Raw genomic sequence first — 17095 nt, forward strand, 5'->3', positions numbered from 1 at the left:
ATCACTGGAATGTCTTATTTTATGGGAAGTGTTTCGCTTTCTCAACCTTGTGGTTGTTCAGTCATACATATTTGAAACATCTTGTTTTTACATACACATTTTCAAAAGCATTCATGCGTTTTGTAAATATAATATATTATTACTTTGTTGTTAAAATAGCATTACATTTGGCAAAAAAAACAAAAACATTATGACTTGTTTAGGACTCAGGACTTGATTTGGGAGTTGTCTGTCTTGACTTGGGACTTACCTGTGACTTTCAAAACAATGATTATATACCCAATATTATATTATATGATATTTGACATTGCCAATAGTCTGCATATTCAATTAATAGGCAACGATCGGAAGCGAGGCCACTACGCATGCGTGGCACTTCTAAACTAATTTAAAGTCTCACAACATGGTTTAATTCGGTTGAACATTAGAGCTTCTAAATATCAGTAGGTATTAATCCAATAGAAAAGAGTGCCGACCCAAATAAGAGGCACATACCGTATCTATAAGCGGCCAGGGGAATGTAAGCGAAGAAGGAAGTACTTAAACGTAACTAACGCCCAGAAGATTTTTCATCTTTGTTTTATAACGTTAGCTGGCAAAAGGCCGAGCCGGCAGAAACTACGTCACTTCCTCAAGGTGTTTCCATTTGTTTGTGGCAAACGCCAGCAGTTACCAAGTACCTTTTACACCAAAGCTAATATTTTTTGAATGTATTCTGTGTGTGTACATTTTCCCAAAATGGTAGTATCATATGATATGGCAGGTTGTGTAATAATGTTATGTCACTTTAGGAAAATGGCATGGGCTTAAGCAGGCAGAGGACAGTGAAAGTGCTTGTGGAACTAGGAAGAGGGGACTGAATATGCTTGTGCAACTTGGACAGTGATGTACAGGACAGGGGACATTTTATTCATTTTTATTCAGAAATAACAGTTTCTCAACAGTTTTTGGTTTTAAACGATTCCTTTTTTTTTACACAACCTCTCCGGCCTTTGAAAACACCCTTTCACAGGGTACAGAAGATGCTGGCGTGCACAAAAACGCAAGAGCAAGTCTATATCAATTTTGATACAGGAATTTTTGCCTCTCCCAGTACTCCAGAGGCAAAATCTGCACCACTTCCCGAAGCAGTCACGTGGTACAGCCGGGCAGCGAGGCTTCGGACGTCATCATTTATGGCTCCTCCCCTAAATGAAGCAAGCCTCGATACGCGCTTCGAGGAAACGCCCCCTCCATTACTCGACACACGCTTCGAAGCGTCGGCACATCTCGTAACATCATTAATTTAAACTATCAATATGTCAGGGTGGAAACGCCATTATCTTGATTAGCTGTAAACTGCTGTATCCTGAAACCATGCAAGAAATAGTGTCGCTATCAAACGATTAAGCGCGAGCAAAGAACCGGAAAACGTGCGTTCGCGAGCTGAAGTAGTTGGCCAGCTAGCGTTAGCTAGCTACTCTAGGTTAATTGGCTAACTATTGTTAGCTGCCTTGTTCCTGGTGCAGTGTTGGCTGACATTAGCTGACTTCGTGAGCCGATGGAGTGCCCTCATCTGAACTCAAACGTGAGCTGTCCCATCGACACCTCCAGGCTCCCTAACGGCACTCCGTTCTCCTGGTGTTGCAACGGTAAGAGAAGTCATCCTTTCATCCAACGTTACTAACGTTGACGTTAACGGAGTGCAATCATTTGGATTCCAGCCCTTGCTTCCATGTTGCCATCAACCAGCATTAGATAGATAATGTTACGTTAACTAGCTACAAGTCAACTCAAGATCACAGTGAACACATGAAGGAATGGTCCTTTCAAAAGAAAAGCACACAATACACTGTCTTATAGAACTATATATTCCTCTTAATAATTAAGACTTCCTCTTTTATCTCCAGCTTGTAGGTCTAATAAGAGTCCATGGATTTGCCTTACTTGTCTGATGGTCCATTGTGGAAGGTAAGTTGTTGCCGTTTTGTTTACAACTAAAGTTGGAAAAGCAAACATATCTCACTAGCAACGTGTGTGTCTCAGACCTTTTGGGAACCGTTTTGACTTTGGGACAGACAATCAATGAATCAACCATGTAAGGGCTGCAATACATGCATTAATGTATCTATTGTCTACATAACTCAGTCAGTGGTCACTGAGAATGCTGTCTGTAAATATGTCTCTGAAAACCTTTACAAAGCTGTTGTTTTATTAGGATAAGTCTGGTTAGCCCCAGTTTCATTAAATCACATTGCTAAGCATGTTTTATTCCTTACAAATCTTTAAAAAACACAAGTCATATGACAAGACTTTAGCACTGTTTTGGAAACATTTCCAGTTCCTCAAAGACTCTTCAAATGTAATTGAGGAGATGTTTAATTTCCAGTTACCATCTTTGTTTTAACAAGGAAATATTATGTAGTCTGAGATTGGCAAATTAGTTAAAATATTTGTTATTGTACACGAGACAGATTTTGTGTTTATTCAGATGGTAACACGCATCTTTGAGGATTCTTGAAATACTGTCAAAACAAAGCACATTTTTAGCAGATTCTTTGATAAAATGTGTGAGCATAACATAGGCCAACACTTAATATTAGATTATATTCTGGTGGTTCTATAATATGTTGTGTGTGCTAAAGTAATCTCTTTCTCTACAGATACGTCAATGGGCATGCAAAGAAACACTTCGAAGAGTGTCAAGTCATTGGCGTCAGTCAAAAGAAGGGCGAGAAACAAGAGAAAGAGAAATCCCATCATTCCGTCTGCATGGACTGCAGCAGCTACAGCGTGTTCTGGTGAGTGTCTTTCATCACCAGCACATGTCTACAATGTTACTCACAGTGGACCCTTACACAAGTACAGTCAATGGATTGTTATGGTGTGGTAACAAGAACCAAATGTTTCTTTATATCATCATTCATTTATTGATACAATTCATTGACTTTTTTATTTGTGGCATCCAACAATCTTCTTTTTGCATGCCACAAATGTTAATCAAAAGCAAAACATATTCATATTGAGAAGTAATTGATACATTTACACATGTTGCATGCTACCACAGTGAAACACAATACAAGATATTTATGATGCAGTGTTTTTATGCAAAGTTCATTTTCGTGTCTTGACCAATGTCGATTTTTTTACAGTTACAGATGTGATGACTTTGTTGTTAATGACACAAAGCTTGGGCAGGTGCAGAAGGTCAGGGAACAGCTGCAGAGTTTAGAAAAGTAAGTGCAAATCCAAAGAAAGAAAAGATGTTTTACTCTGTCATCATTACACTTGCCAAATTATTTTATAATAAGTCATTATAATGTAGCAGTAGTCTTGATAGTTTGACAGTGTTGGAATGTCTAAAGGCAAGTATATGAAAAGTATATTTCACATCATGCACAATACAACATCAGAGTCCTGATAACATGTTCCCCTCCTACAGCTCAGTACTGATGGGTGACAGACAGAGGAAAAGAAAACATCAGGAAAACCCAGCCTCAGATAGCAAGTTGTTGAAAGACAACGTAAGTGGCTGAACATATGTAGGGTGGAGCCGCTCCACAGTGGTGTTTTAGCACAAAATACTTTGGCTCAGACTTAGCTTAAATATTTCCATTTACGAGTCATTGCTGCCTTTATAGAGCTCTACACAAGTTGACTATCTTTAAACGTTAGCTTAAAACTTGGTTTTAGTCAGGATTTTTCCTACAGCTTTCAAAATATTTATGTTTATATATATATATATACTGAATATTAGGATTTGAATGCATTCCACTTGTCTAACAGGATGGGGCTGCTTTAGGAGCTACAGGTCTGCGGAACTTGGGAAACACGTGCTTCATGAATGCCATTCTGCAGTCCCTCAGGTAAGGTTCTGCACTGAAGATGAGGTATGTGGGTGGTACACTGGGTTTGCAGCTTGGTTCAGTAGCTCTGCCCCTGTAGACCCGGGGCCCCATGACAAGTCATCCTTTATTAATACAGGCTGGGGCCCAGTCAGGGGAGTCACAGTCAACAGACAGTTCCCAGCTACAACGCATTTTTCTTGGTGTGTTTTTACGATAACATATCGAGTACATTTTGTATTACTGCTGACCATTTACCAAAGCATGATGAAGATTTTTTTTTAAATACACTTAATCTGTTTTACTACTTTCCAGGGAGCCATTAGTTACCATTCATTTTAGTATGGTGTTGAAATGCCTGGGCCCCAAACTAAAAGCTTCCCTAATAGATACATGTACTGGTGGAGGCTCTCTCTCTCGTACATGCATCAAATTCACTTTAAAAAAAGAACAGTTACAAATCATAATTTCCCCACATTATGGGTCACAGAATTTGGTCCACACACGGCTCGCTGGTTTCCCGTCGGTTTCATTGTCTGTTTTCTCTGGTGACTGGTAAGACCCAATCAAGAAGTGGAATGCTTAGACCATTCATATGATTAAAATGGGTGTTCCTGTCTGTTTTGCTAAATGTGCTAATGTCTGGTGTTGAGCATGTTCTAACAAAACGTGTTTCTTTGACAGCAACATCAAGCAGTTCAGCTGTTATTTCAAGGAGCTGCCTGCAGTGGCGCTACGCAGCGGTAAGACGGCAGGAAGGAGGATGTACCACACCCGGAGCCAAGGGGACACCAGTGTGTAAGATCCTATTCTTATACGATATATAATGAATGACAAACACTGTACATTGTAATGTAGCCTGACACAAGTTTGAGTATGTGTTTGTGTGTCATGCATTTGAAAGTCTTGTGTCCTCTGTTGAAACAACAACCATAGAGGTTTGGACTGGCTTTGGATGTTTGGTGTCCCGGGTTGTGCATTGGGGTAACCGGGTTGCTTTATGTTAAACAGGTCTTTGGTGGAGGAGTTCAGGAAAACCCTTTGTTCCCTGTGGCAAGGAAGCCAGACAGCCTTCAGTCCAGATACCTTATTTTATGCTATATGGAAAATCATGCCAAGTTTCAGGTATGCCAAGAGTGTACGGAGAGTTTGCCAGAATTAAGGTCCTCATGCTGAGCAGCAAACCGTTTCCTTCTTAGTTCTGCTTTCATTAAACTGGAACAATGTCATTTAAAGCTGTGTGTTTGTGTCCAGGGGCTATCAGCAGCAGGATGCACACGAGTTCATGCGGTACCTGCTGGACCACCTCCACAGGGAGCTCCAGTACAGTCGCAACGGGGCGTCTCACCCAGTCTCGCCTCAGGACGGGGTCAGATTCTCCACTGCAGATGGCAAATGCTGCATGTAAGCCTGGGACACCTTTGAATGATTTTATATATGTATATACAAATAATAGCATTTACTAGTTCGTAGCGTTTAGAATATGTTGTTTGCGTATTCTTTAGCTCAGACATTGATTAAACACCAGAACGACTGTGCATTTATTGATAATAACTTCTTTATGTCTGCTTTTCAATTGTTTACAGAAATGGGACTGCCAGTGTTGTCACATCCAACTTTGGTGGCATACTGCAGAATGAAGTCAACTGCCTGATATGTGGAACAGAGTCTCGGAAGTTTGATCCCTTTCTTGGTAAAGGCCCAAACGAACTGAAAGCGCCTGACCCCCATGTTCTCTGAAGTACACCTTTTAATGGCCAAACACACATCAGAAGCGCTGCGTACCTACTCAGACCTATGTATTCTCACATCGTATTTATGTGAGAATTTGTGTCTATTCTTTTTCACTCAGATCTGTCTTTGGACATTCCCAGCCAGTTCAGACAGAAGAGAAGTAAGGACCAGGAGCCGGGGCCCACCTGCACCTTGCGTGGTAAGTTTCCCCGTTGTCTGAGGTAGTGACTCATTAGACAGGTTTTGGAAGTATTACTTTCTACGTGTATATTGCTGAGATTAATGGCAGCATTTTCTGTTGTTTGTTTATGTTTTAGACTGCTTGCGTAGCTTCACTGACCTGGAAGAACTCGATGAAACGGAGCTGTACTATTGCCATAAGTGTAAAAAGCGACAGAAATCCACCAAGAAGTTCTGGATCCAGAAGCTGCCAAAAGTAGAGACAGACATTCTCAATTATTTCTACGATTAATTCATTTGAAAGGTTTTTCTATGAGAGTAAAGTAGTTGGGGGAGATGTTGTGTTTGGGTATAATTGGAGCTTTTATTTCCTGTATTAGGTTTTGTGTCTGCACCTGAAAAGGTTCCACTGGACGGCCTTTTTAAGAAACAAGGTGGATACCTATGTGGAGTTTCCACTGAAAGGCCTGGACATGAGGCGCTACTTACTGGAGGTGAGTCTAAAACGGGCGTGGCTCATATAGCACATTAGTGGCACAGTAAGAACTGCTACAGGTCAGAGGCTGGCTGTGCTCTTTCAGTTCAGGCCGCTGTAAAAGATGAACTGCAGTTTAAATTAAAAAAAAAAAAAAAATCATCATCCTCAAATATTTGTATTAATACGTCAGCACTGCTTTCTGTGTCTGCTGTTGTGGAAGATTCCAAGAGAAATCCAAGTTTGGTAAAGTGGTCTTAGTGTAATTTTTATTGGTGTTATCAAACTTCACAAGAACTTATAGTACTTGTGCCAAATTCTAACCCTTTATAATGAACAGGGATGGTTTACTAACTTAGAAAAGGAGTCGAGACACTGTTCAGCCCACGGAAAGAGTGAAATGCTCGACAGCTGAAATGGAAGTCAAATATGACGGTGAACTAAAATGGCTGCATTGCAAGTTAGGCACAAACGGAGAAGCCGCAGACAGCACCAAGGATAAACTATTAAAAAATATAGATGAAAAAATGTAATTGTTCCTTTTACCAAACTGGTGATTGATTAAAACTGAATTGTCATCTGATAATAGATTTATATCTAAAGGAAATAAACATTGTGTGCGAGTTGGGGGGCATATGTCAGAGTTTTCTAACATTTTATAGACAAAACAATTACTAGAGAAGGTAGTTTAACAGATCAATCAGTCTTTGTTGTTAGATTAGTGTAGGATATGTAATGTAATGTAAGACTTTGTGTCTAAACTGATGCCTGCAGGGGGCGCTGTTCAACAGTGACTGTTAAACGGACAAACTCGTAAAGGGGAACTAGTGTAAACTGGAGTTCGCTTTCAAATTATTCCTTACTGTTCTTGGAGTTGTGTAATTTCTGGGTTGTTGGAGCCGCTCATCCATTTACAAATCAAAAATTAAGTTTGAATATTAGTTCCTAAAAAAACACAGGTTCAAACACTTAGAATATTGACCGTATCTGTATTGATTGTTCGAGGCTCCCAGGCGGTCTGTGGCACGATGTTTTCGGTGCTGTAAGGAAATATCTTCTCTCGTCTTTCTTTTGTTTGCAGCCGGAGAATTCATTACCAGAGAGCTGCCTGTATGACCTCGTTGCTGTCGTAGTGCATCACGGATCTGGGTGAGTTGAGGGAGTATCCCCCGTTTTAAACACACAAATGGAGAAGTTGAAATATGTATTTGTTCAATTTTGAATTAGCACCAACAGATATTGCATATATCTAGGGCTCTCCACAAGGATATGGAGTAACCAGCCTGTGGGGAAAATGAGCCCGCTACTTTTCTGAAAGTTTCCAATGAAGGCTCCTTTGTGTTACAAACCATGTAGCGGGTCAGGTTACAAAAAGCCACTATTCCATCATATACACTGATCTTAATTATTGCATGTTTTATTGTAAACATGTAGCGAATTATAATAAAGGAGCCCCCCCCACTCACACACACCTTATCTTAACCCTTTCCCATAAGCCCCCTTCCAAGCATTAGAGGAGGACCTGACCCCCAAATTTCCTATTTGTGTATCAGTTATATCAAGGGTCCTTGAAAAGGCTTTAAGATAGGCCGAGGGCTGTTCATCAAAGTGCTGCTGTTTTACCTCTTGCCTCTAAGTGGCGATGTTGCACCGCTGAGCTGAATGTCTCCATCTCACTTAAGCAGCAATGAGCACAGTCTCATCAGAAGCCAAGGCAGCAGAACGTGATACGCGCGTCTGTGTTCACAGAGTTGGATCGGGGCATTATACGGCGTATGGCAGCCACGAGAGCCGGTGGTACCACTTCAACGACAGCACGGTGACTCTGACCAATGAGGACGTAGTGAGGAAGGCCAAGGCCTACATCCTCTTCTACGTGGAGAGGACCGAGCAGGGTGCCTCAGACAAGACCGCCACCAACAAGCCTGCTGTGGACACGGCAGCCGCGGACAGCGGCCCTTCAGAAGCAGTTGCTCAGGACAAGGTTGCAGCAGACACGGGTTTGATAGATGTGCCAGCCTCACGCATGAATACCCAGGATGTGGCAGCCCCAGATGTTGCTGCATCGGGAAATGTGGGCGAGGACATGGCTGAACTGCATAAAGCTAACACGGCCTCAATGGATGCTGCAGCAGATAGCGATACCTCAGACAAGGCGGCAGCAGAGGAAGCCAGCCGAGCTGTAGAATGATTGTCAGACTGCCTCAGACCAGCTATTCACTCCATTTTGGCTTCTCATTTCTCCCCGTGCTTGAGTTTAAATAGTCATTTTCACGTTTAATGTATTTGCAATACTATTTAGTTTTTTTTATGATCTGCATGGCAACATCATCTCTTTGCTGCTTGAGATTTGTTTCGTATGACTAGTTGCATTTGTTTCCTTAATGTTTTATTCCTCGGTTGAGATGGACTTCTCTGTATAATAGATTCCAAATGTGATTGTTTAAACAAAATGAAGTAAAGCTGTAGCCTGGGGAAACCTCAGTTGGTCCAATATTTAGCCTAGACTGAAGACATGTATTGTGTCAAGACATTGTCATTGTAACAATATTTGGCGTTTCTATTGTTTTTAAAGTTTCTAATTTTGTAATATCCACTTCTTGAGAACCTTGTCGTTGTGTTTTCCAGTTATTCCGAGAGGTTCGAGGATGTAGAATGCATTGATTGACTGACAGCTCCTCATTAGTGCTTCAGAAAGTTCTTTTCACTTCTTGACCAGAAGCAATGTGAAAGAAATTATCATTCTCAAATTGTTTTGTTTGTCTTGTGTTTATCTGAGTGAGTCCTAGAAACGGGCCCTGATAAAAGTTTCTATAAGTGAAGAAGGAAGTCTTGAAGTTCACCCTTTCCTGAAGACCGCTCCGTTTGTAGCAAATCTTTGACCGCAGTTCAACAACACGTAGACAGGAAGACGAGGGAGCCTATAGAATCACGCCACCACACCGGCTCATGAGGAGGAAATCTCCCTACCGTCCATGTGGAGTTTATCTGTGATTCTGATTTATATAGTTACTACAGTTGATATTTTAACTTTTATACAATTCATAGTGTTCAGATGTTAGTATGCAGCATTAAGAACAATATAAATTAAACTACAGGACAGTTGATGTTCAGCTGTAAGGTCAACAAATAACTTTCAACTGTTTTGATAATCAACTGCATTGAAGTCATTTTTTAGATAAAAATGGCAAACAAATTGAATGCTTCTTGCTTCTCACATGGGAGCATTTACAGTTTCTTGTCCTGCTTATAATAAGCTGAATATGTTTGGGCTGGAGGTGGCTTTTCAGGCCGAAAACCTTTGAGGACTTTATCATCAGCTCTGCTGGACATTTTTCTCAATCAATAATTGATTGCAGCTCTGAATTAAAGACCAACAAAACTTCATCAAAATATATTTATTTGCCTATAATTCTTTCAACATGTGCTGTAGCTGATAATGTATATTTCTTTTATTCAGTGGTTTAAGTCCTTTGAGGAACTTTATTAGCTAATTTGAAATACAAGCTGCCATATGTGCACAATGTGGTGTACATGTTAGGAACTGTCCTTTCATGTCACGTTGAACACATGTGCACCAGAGGATGCATTATGTTTACATTAGTGTCCACAACGCTCTAATTGTGTCCAATAGAAAACAAAGTACGACCTTAAAGGAGAGAGCACATTTTTAGCAAGCCTTTTCTTTTAATGTTTTCCTCTAGCGAACATCTCCACACACACACACACACACACACACACACACACACACACACACACACACAAGAGCTCCCCTCGGGACACGTGCCAGCCAGTCAGCCTCCTCGCTCAGGCAGGAACAAGCACTCCTGTATGATGATGATGAACAGCTGCTCTCCCTCGCCTGCTCACAGGTGGCTGTGTGCTCCCTACTCCGTCCCCATTAATGACACACAGGTGCCCCCCCCCCCCACCCTTCTTTTCCTGTTGTCTGGTTAACACACTGAGTCACAGTATAGACTGTAATCTGCCTTTCCAACAGTGGCATTTCCCAATGTCCTGCATTTCTTTAGAGATTGGTAATGACAAGTGGAACAGGACATAACTGCAGTAGTGTGGGGTCATGACAGACTCAATGGTATTTTGGCTTTTTGCCATCTCAGTATGTCGTCTGTGCTTCGATTGAGCAGTTTCAAACCCGCACTGAGTCATAGTTCACTGTGTTCCTTTAGGCCTACGTAACACTACGTGTGACTTTTACATGAAGGGTCAGTCAGGTTCGGGTCATGACATGATTGATGCTGTGCAGAGAGGCTAACTCGACTCATTGTGATTCGTGTTTGGGATGGTGTTGGACTGCATTATATTTTCATTATCTATCTTCAAAAAAATGACCATTTGAAATGACACACAAACAAACAGACATGTTTACAGTCCGATATAGTTCCCCACAAAAAAAGTTGAATTACCTATTTAAGGATTCTTGAAAAGGCATCTAGGCCAACTGCTTTAAAATAAATAATGAATGTGAAAACAGACTTCTAGTGTCAAATTACAATCATTCTGCAGTGAGGGTCAAATTGTTAATGCAGGACTGTTATACATTCTACAGTCTATACATCCTTTTTTGTGTCACTCAGTGTGTAGACTATCTGCAGGCCTACTTGAGAACTAGGCCAGTAAAGTGTAAACATCTGGCTGAGTGCAGCGCTTGCCGCCTGTTGAGAGCCATGACAGATGGAAAGGGAGCGTATGGCTCAAACACTTCCCTCTTTGACCGCAGTGCCAGTTGTCTTCCCAAAATAGCGAGCACTCCACGGCCTTATATGTGCAGGCCTGCAGCATGTGCCTGAGGAGGCATCATGTATCTGGGCCACACAATGCGGGCTGCAGGCGCATTGTTGCTGCTTACCACAGAGGACAGAGGCCCCTCTTTCTGTCTTAGGACGGCTCACCATGCAGCTGACCCAGCTCAACCACGAATGTCTCCTCCAGCTTTTCTCCTTCCTGGACAAGGACAGCCGGAGGAGTTTGTCCCTTACCTGTCAGAAGCTGCGCGAGGTCTTCCTGGACCCCTGCCTCTGGACTCTCCTCCACTTCAGCTCCCTGTGTCAGCTGACGAGGGACAACTTTGTTCTGGGACCTTGTTTGCGTTACGTGACAGTCTGCTGGTACTCCAGCAGGGTCCTGCAAGTGTGCAACATCGAGGACTGGTTGAAGAGCTCCTTTCAGAAGGACATCTGCAGTAAACACAAGAACCGGGTCAGCACGTTCCTGACCCATGTCTGCCGCATGTGAGTGTTTGTGTGTGGTTCCCCCCCCCCCCCCCCCCTCCTGCTCTGTCGTGTGTTATGTGATGAAATAGACCAACAGAGGGTGAACAAAACAACACCAGTACTATACAGTACTGTAATCTAATCTAAAGCAGTGGCTTTTTGGCTTGTGACACCTTAAACTAAACAATGTTTACTCACTACCAGTAACGTCCTAGCAGTTCAACTTAAGTAAAGTTTTGAATGCAAGACCTTTACTTGTAGTTGAGTATTTCCACATTGTAGTCTATTGCTTCTTTTACTGAAGTAAAGGATCTGCATATTTGCTCTTACGAGACAAAAGTACAAACCACAACCTCAAATATGACCACTGAGCTGAATTAACAACACGTTTAATCAGAATTTATAGTGTAACATTATTGGATGTCACATTCTCCAGCCAGCTGCTTTTCACAAACTTCTATATGAATTACATTTTTTTTGGTAAGATGTGTTTCGAGGATAATCACATCATTTCCAGGTTTTCCAGGGTCATTCACATCACTGCAGGGAACACAATAGTTTTCATTGAGAGACGCATGGCTTCCTGAAGCTGCCTTGTTTATCTGTAGAACATCATTCGAACCAGACGGAGTGTCTGGATAGAGACAGAAAAGTGACACATCTGTGGGACATACTACTGATTAACTAACACCACTGTGGTCAAATATCAAATTATTTTTATTGAATGAAGTGACAGTTGGATTTGATTGAACCCTGAAACGTAGCTCTACTGTCTTTTGGACTTGTGTGCGTGGCTGGCTGCATGCAGGACTCAGCCTGGAGAGGCGTAATGAGGCCTCTGGATGATTTCTTCAAGGCATCCAGTAATAACCAATGATGTGAGGGAGTCTGCCCACCGCAGCTGGCCGGGACAAGAGGAGGGACGAGGGGCTCATTGGCTCAGTGTATGACCCTGTGAGGATTTCCTGTATTGTGAAATTTGAGACGCAAGACACGAGAGCCGTTAGACCAGTCAAAACTAGAACCGCCTACGTTGTCTGGGTGCTGTATCTCGACGCCCTGCAGGCTCACTCATTGCGTACTGATAAACACTCCCAAATGGTCTGAGTGAGTGAGTAGAGAGCCAGTGCACGTGACAAAGTGGGAGGGGACGCAGAGAAGCTGTGGGGGTGATAAAGAGTGATTCCCAGTCAGCTGCAGACTGGAGGTTTACGCAGGCAGGTGGGGCCTACAATTGGCTCTTTGTTGCTGTAAGATGGTTGAACATGTGCGTGTGTCTCTGCCTGCCTCTTGCTGGATGATACTCCACGCACACTTTGACGCCAAGCTTATGTCTGTGTCTTTTTTATCTTAATGGGAAATCTATATAAAACACAGCAGGTCTTTGGGCCTCTTTATAGTGTGGTGTACTGTCTGAAGCTCCACTATGGCCAGATGACATTAAATCAAGAACTCTGTTTTATTGATTTTGATTATCTTGAGGTCACAGTTATACAACAAGCGTTATACAACGTAAAGTAACACGCTCAGCATGCCAGTGTGGGCGGCACAAGAAGCTTTTGGCATGGCTAAATCGTTCTGAGTAGTTTCATTCCAAAATGTCATGTCAGTTTGGTATAGTTGATACAAACCCTTCCACCCAAGAGACCAAAAGCAGCAGAATGTTAAATGTATGTCTGCAGTTCCTTTTAGAGTCCACTGGATCATTTGACCAGACAAAATAACCGCTAGGAAACCAAATTAAACTGGTGATTATAGGTTAGCAGTGTGGTGTTCTGCTTGTGCTCGGACCAGACTGCCCTCCATGCTGTTTGTTTGAATGCAAACGGCATATAAGATCGATAGATAGATAGATAGATAGATAGATAGATAGATAGACAGACAGACAGACAGACAGACAGACAGATAGACAGACAGACAGACAGACAGACAGACAGATAGATAGATAGATAGATAGATAGATAGATAGATAGATAGATAGATAGATAGATAGATAGATAGATAGATAGATAGATAGATAGATAGATAGATGCTGAATCTCTAAATAACGCTGGCTTTGAACTGTTGTTGTTCTTTTTTATTTTTTCTTGGTTAAAGTCATTACCGTGCCGTCACATCCGCTGATAAACATTGGCCCTATGTAGCAATGCAACAGGGCACGTGGGTTGACTGTGCTACCCTATGTTCAGATGTTACTGGGGCAGCACCCGCAACACTTGCAGGCAACTGGAATATGTGCGGCTCACATGTGGGGAAGTGGTGAGATTATGTAAGTCTTTATGTAATCTGCATCGGTGAACTGAATGACATCCTCGATCTGTTGCCACTAGAGTGCTCTGTGTGGTCCCGGCCTGCCAGTAGGTTGCAGTTCATTCCGTTCACAGCGGCTGGAAACATGCAGTCAACATGCATTTCACAGCAGTAATTCACCTTTAACATTTAGAAGTAATTCCAGTCAGATTAAGCATGAGAAAATGCACTTTTGTCAAGATATAATTCATCATCAACATCCTCTAATTGTTCTCCATTACCCCATTTATTCACAACAGCTCTTTACAGGACGGAAACACATGCCCAGCAGGACAGCGTGTGAAGAAAAGAAAGCTCTGTCTTTAGGTATTAAGCTGCTCTATTGTTAAGCAGACCATGTGCTGCCTCACGGCTCTTTATGTTCTCCTCTGTTATCCGATTCTATTCAAGAGACGACATGCACGCCAAACACCATTGCTTCCTTAAGACTTACATAAGACTTAACGAACTAATCCCTCCCCACCATACAATATGTCCAAAGGCGTGATGACAGAACAGATGATGTACTGGTTGTACATCTTGTATGTGCTAACCTGTCACTGATTGATGATGTAACTGACTGCTGTTTGTGCTACAGGTGTCCCAACCTGCTCTGGCTAACCCTGTCTGGCTGCGGACACATCACTGACCAGGATGTGATCTCCGTGCTGCAGAGCTGCAGGAAGCTGCGCCGCCTCCACCTGGAGAACTGCGTCCGCATCACCGACTGCAGCCTGGAGGGAGCGGTGGCTCACGGAGACAGTCTGGAGGAGGTCACGGTGGACTTCTGCAGGAACGTCACTCAGGCAGGCCTGCAGGCTGTCAGAGAGATGAGGCCGGGCATCCAGCTGAGTGCAGAGAGGAGCGCTGATATGATCCCTGACAGCAAGCCTGAGGAGAGGGTGCCACTCAGGAGGACGCTGCAGAAAGTCCTGCAGTTCTCCTGATGGAAATGCTGGGCCACAAGGGAGACTATTTCTGTAACTTTGGATTTTTTAAGACTGGACTATAATGCCTTTGTTCTGTGTTTAATAGAAGTGCTTCACCCCTTTTTCTACCTTTTTCTACAACACATGTTGAACATGAGTCCTCCTTACCAATACTTCCATGTTATCCTAACCAGGGAGAATGTCAGATCACAATGAAGTCTCACACAGATGACCTCATCAATAATCCTTCATCAATAAACATTTAAATGGTGCAATTATATGATTCCAGTCTTAAAGGAATCGATTGTCACTTTTGGGAAACATGCTTATTCACTTTATTGCTGAGAGTTGATGAGACGATCATGACCACTATCACGTCTATACGTTAAATATGAAGCTTCAGCCAGGCTAGCTGTTTCAGTCTTTATGCTAGTATAAGCTATGCTAACAGCCTGCTGGCTCCAGCTACATATTGACTGTTGAGCGCAAGAGAAGTATCGATCATCTCGTCTAACGGTCAACAAGAAAGCGAATATTTTTCGAATTTCCGAATTTCTCAAAATGCCAAACTCTTCCTTTATTAGCATTTGATAGTTTGATGAAAATAATACACACACACACACACAGCTCCCGTAGATTAGTTATGCACACCTGCACAGTACAAAAGGCGTGTGTTTGCACTGTGTGCTCTCTGTGTTATGACAAGACATGTCAGAGCTGGAGGAAGGGTTCTCTGAGGCCAAAGTGACTCTGTGATTGGAATCATGTTATAAGATTGTGAGACATATGAAAGTAGGTTGGTTAGGTAAGTGTGTCTGTCTGTAAATGCCAATAAGTGTGTCTGTCTGTAAATGCCAAGTACATTTGATTGCAGGCTTGTGTTGCAGGGTGCTCCCCGTCCTATGGGTGCATCTTTGAAGACTGACCATAGATTTTCACACAGAGTCCTTTAAAGGAGCAGTGTGAAGGGCTTAGTGGCATCTAGTGGTGAGGTTGTAGATTGCATCCAATTTAACACCCCTCTTTTCACCCCTCCCTTTCCACGCATGATGGAGAACTACATTCTCATTCAGATAACGTAAAAAATGTGCAAGGATCTCTATAAAACAATGTTTGATTGGTCGTTCTGGCCCAGAAATATGGATTCCTTCAATCCCACTGGTTTTGTTTAATTCACTGTTTCATACTTAATCTGTGTGTTGTTTTTTTAAGCAGTGTGTGTGTGTGTGTGTGTGTGTGTGTGTGTAGGTGGGTATTTTTTTTAACCTATTAACTGTGTTAAAGACAATTTTTCATTGCTTTGTGATGGACAGTACATTTTATTTCTGAATGTGAATCTACATTTTCACAATGATCATGTAAATGATATCTGTTACGATACAAAGGTTCATATCATTTATTTTATGCAACACTGTTTTGTAGCCGCTTCAAAATAACTGAAGAAAAATGCTTTATTTGGGGCTGTAATTCCAAAACAAACTCATATAATCGGGATTCTATGCAGGAGCACTTGCGATGCAACACTGAGCCGTTAGCAGGTGTGTATTGATCCAGTGTTGCAGAATAGCACTGGTGACTGGAAAGTGTCATTTCTAAGTACAGACACTTTCTCACAGCATCATCATGCAAAATGTTTTTCGCTGAATTTCATTCAGTAACAATGCAACAATATTTCTGTGTTCTATTGCTTGCTGCTCTGATTTGTGATCCGTAATCAAACTAAATGAGTTTGTATATGAAGTCTATATTTGCTGGACCTATCTGTAAACAGGTTGAGTGCTTGGTTACATGAGAATTAGCAGAGGAATATAGTTAGAGTGGTTTCAGCCGCAGGATCAATTCAAAAAATTCCATTTGGCTTTTGACTCATTAAACAAGCACCGACAGTACATTCAAGAGCAGTCGTACTTTCCAGTGAAATCAAACATTTGCATATTAAAAAGAGTTGGAACACTTTTGAATGAGATAGAATGACAATATCGATGCATTTTCTCCTCATGATAGCTCTGCAGTAATCTGGTAGCCCTTTAATGCAACACACAAAAGAGAACCCTCAAGGCTGCGTGACGATAGTATAGCATGTGCTGGTTTAATATACAAAGAAAGCCGCAGATCAACTACATAAATATAACTCAGAGAGAGAGACACATGAGGCTCACTGCTGACAACGAACTTCGTATTATTTCCAAAAAGAAACATATAGGCGTAAAGATTTACGAGTTCCAGGTGGGGAGACTCCCAAAGGAACATCCCGCTGCATACAGGACTCGACTCCAGACGTGTAGAAACACGGCTGTATCAAAGCTCAACTCCTCTGCGTCTTTCCTCCAGGGACACGTTTCTTTAATGATAAGATGACGATCTTGAAAGACCTGTTGCCCAGATGCATGTCCTTAAAAGCACTGCCTTCTTCTGTACAAGCTGTTCAGT

The 17095-nt window shown here is 42.1% G+C and overlaps 2 protein-coding genes across 2 annotated transcripts; both read left to right on the forward strand.

Moving 5' to 3' along the window:
* Positions 1-1259: 1259 nt before the first annotated feature.
* Positions 1260-8954, forward strand: usp3 (ubiquitin specific peptidase 3). The gene is made up of 15 exons (XM_079266932.1): positions 1260-1631; positions 1890-1950; positions 2643-2780; positions 3132-3215; positions 3422-3503; positions 3766-3845; positions 4509-4622; positions 4836-4949; positions 5079-5228; positions 5411-5517; positions 5677-5757; positions 5876-5994; positions 6119-6232; positions 7295-7362; positions 7963-8954. Exons 1-15 carry the CDS (start codon positions 1541-1543, stop codon positions 8402-8404), a joined length of 1845 nt encoding a protein of 614 aa, XP_079123058.1. The 5' UTR covers positions 1260-1540; the 3' UTR covers positions 8405-8954.
* Positions 8955-11014: 2060 nt separating this feature from the next.
* Positions 11015-14802, forward strand: fbxl22 (F-box and leucine-rich repeat protein 22; the record flags this gene model as incomplete). Its single annotated transcript, XM_079277354.1, is given in 3 exon segments — positions 11015-11084; positions 11087-11465; positions 14335-14802. Coding segments are annotated over 3 exon segments (798 nt in total). The 3' UTR covers positions 14684-14802.
* Between the last annotated feature and the right edge of the window lie 2293 nt (positions 14803-17095).

This window comes from Melanostigma gelatinosum (genome assembly GCF_949748355.1).
Source record: "Melanostigma gelatinosum genome assembly, chromosome: 1".
NCBI classification, from domain to species: domain Eukaryota; kingdom Metazoa; phylum Chordata; class Actinopteri; order Perciformes; family Zoarcidae; genus Melanostigma; species Melanostigma gelatinosum.

What these genes read in the sequence shown, in the direction of transcription:
- usp3 (XM_079266932.1), top strand. Translation starts at nt 1,541, where the DNA reads ATGGAGTGCCCTCATCTGAACTCAAACGTGAGCTGTCCCATCGACACC. An exon ending in GAAGTTTGATCCCTTTCTTG is followed by an intron (nt 5,518 to 5,676) that starts GTAAAGGCCCAA and finishes TTTTTCACTCAG; the next exon opens with ATCTGTCTTTGGACATTCCC. An exon ending in GGATCCAGAAGCTGCCAAAA is followed by an intron (nt 5,995 to 6,118) that starts GTAGAGACAGAC and finishes TTCCTGTATTAG; the next exon opens with GTTTTGTGTCTGCACCTGAA.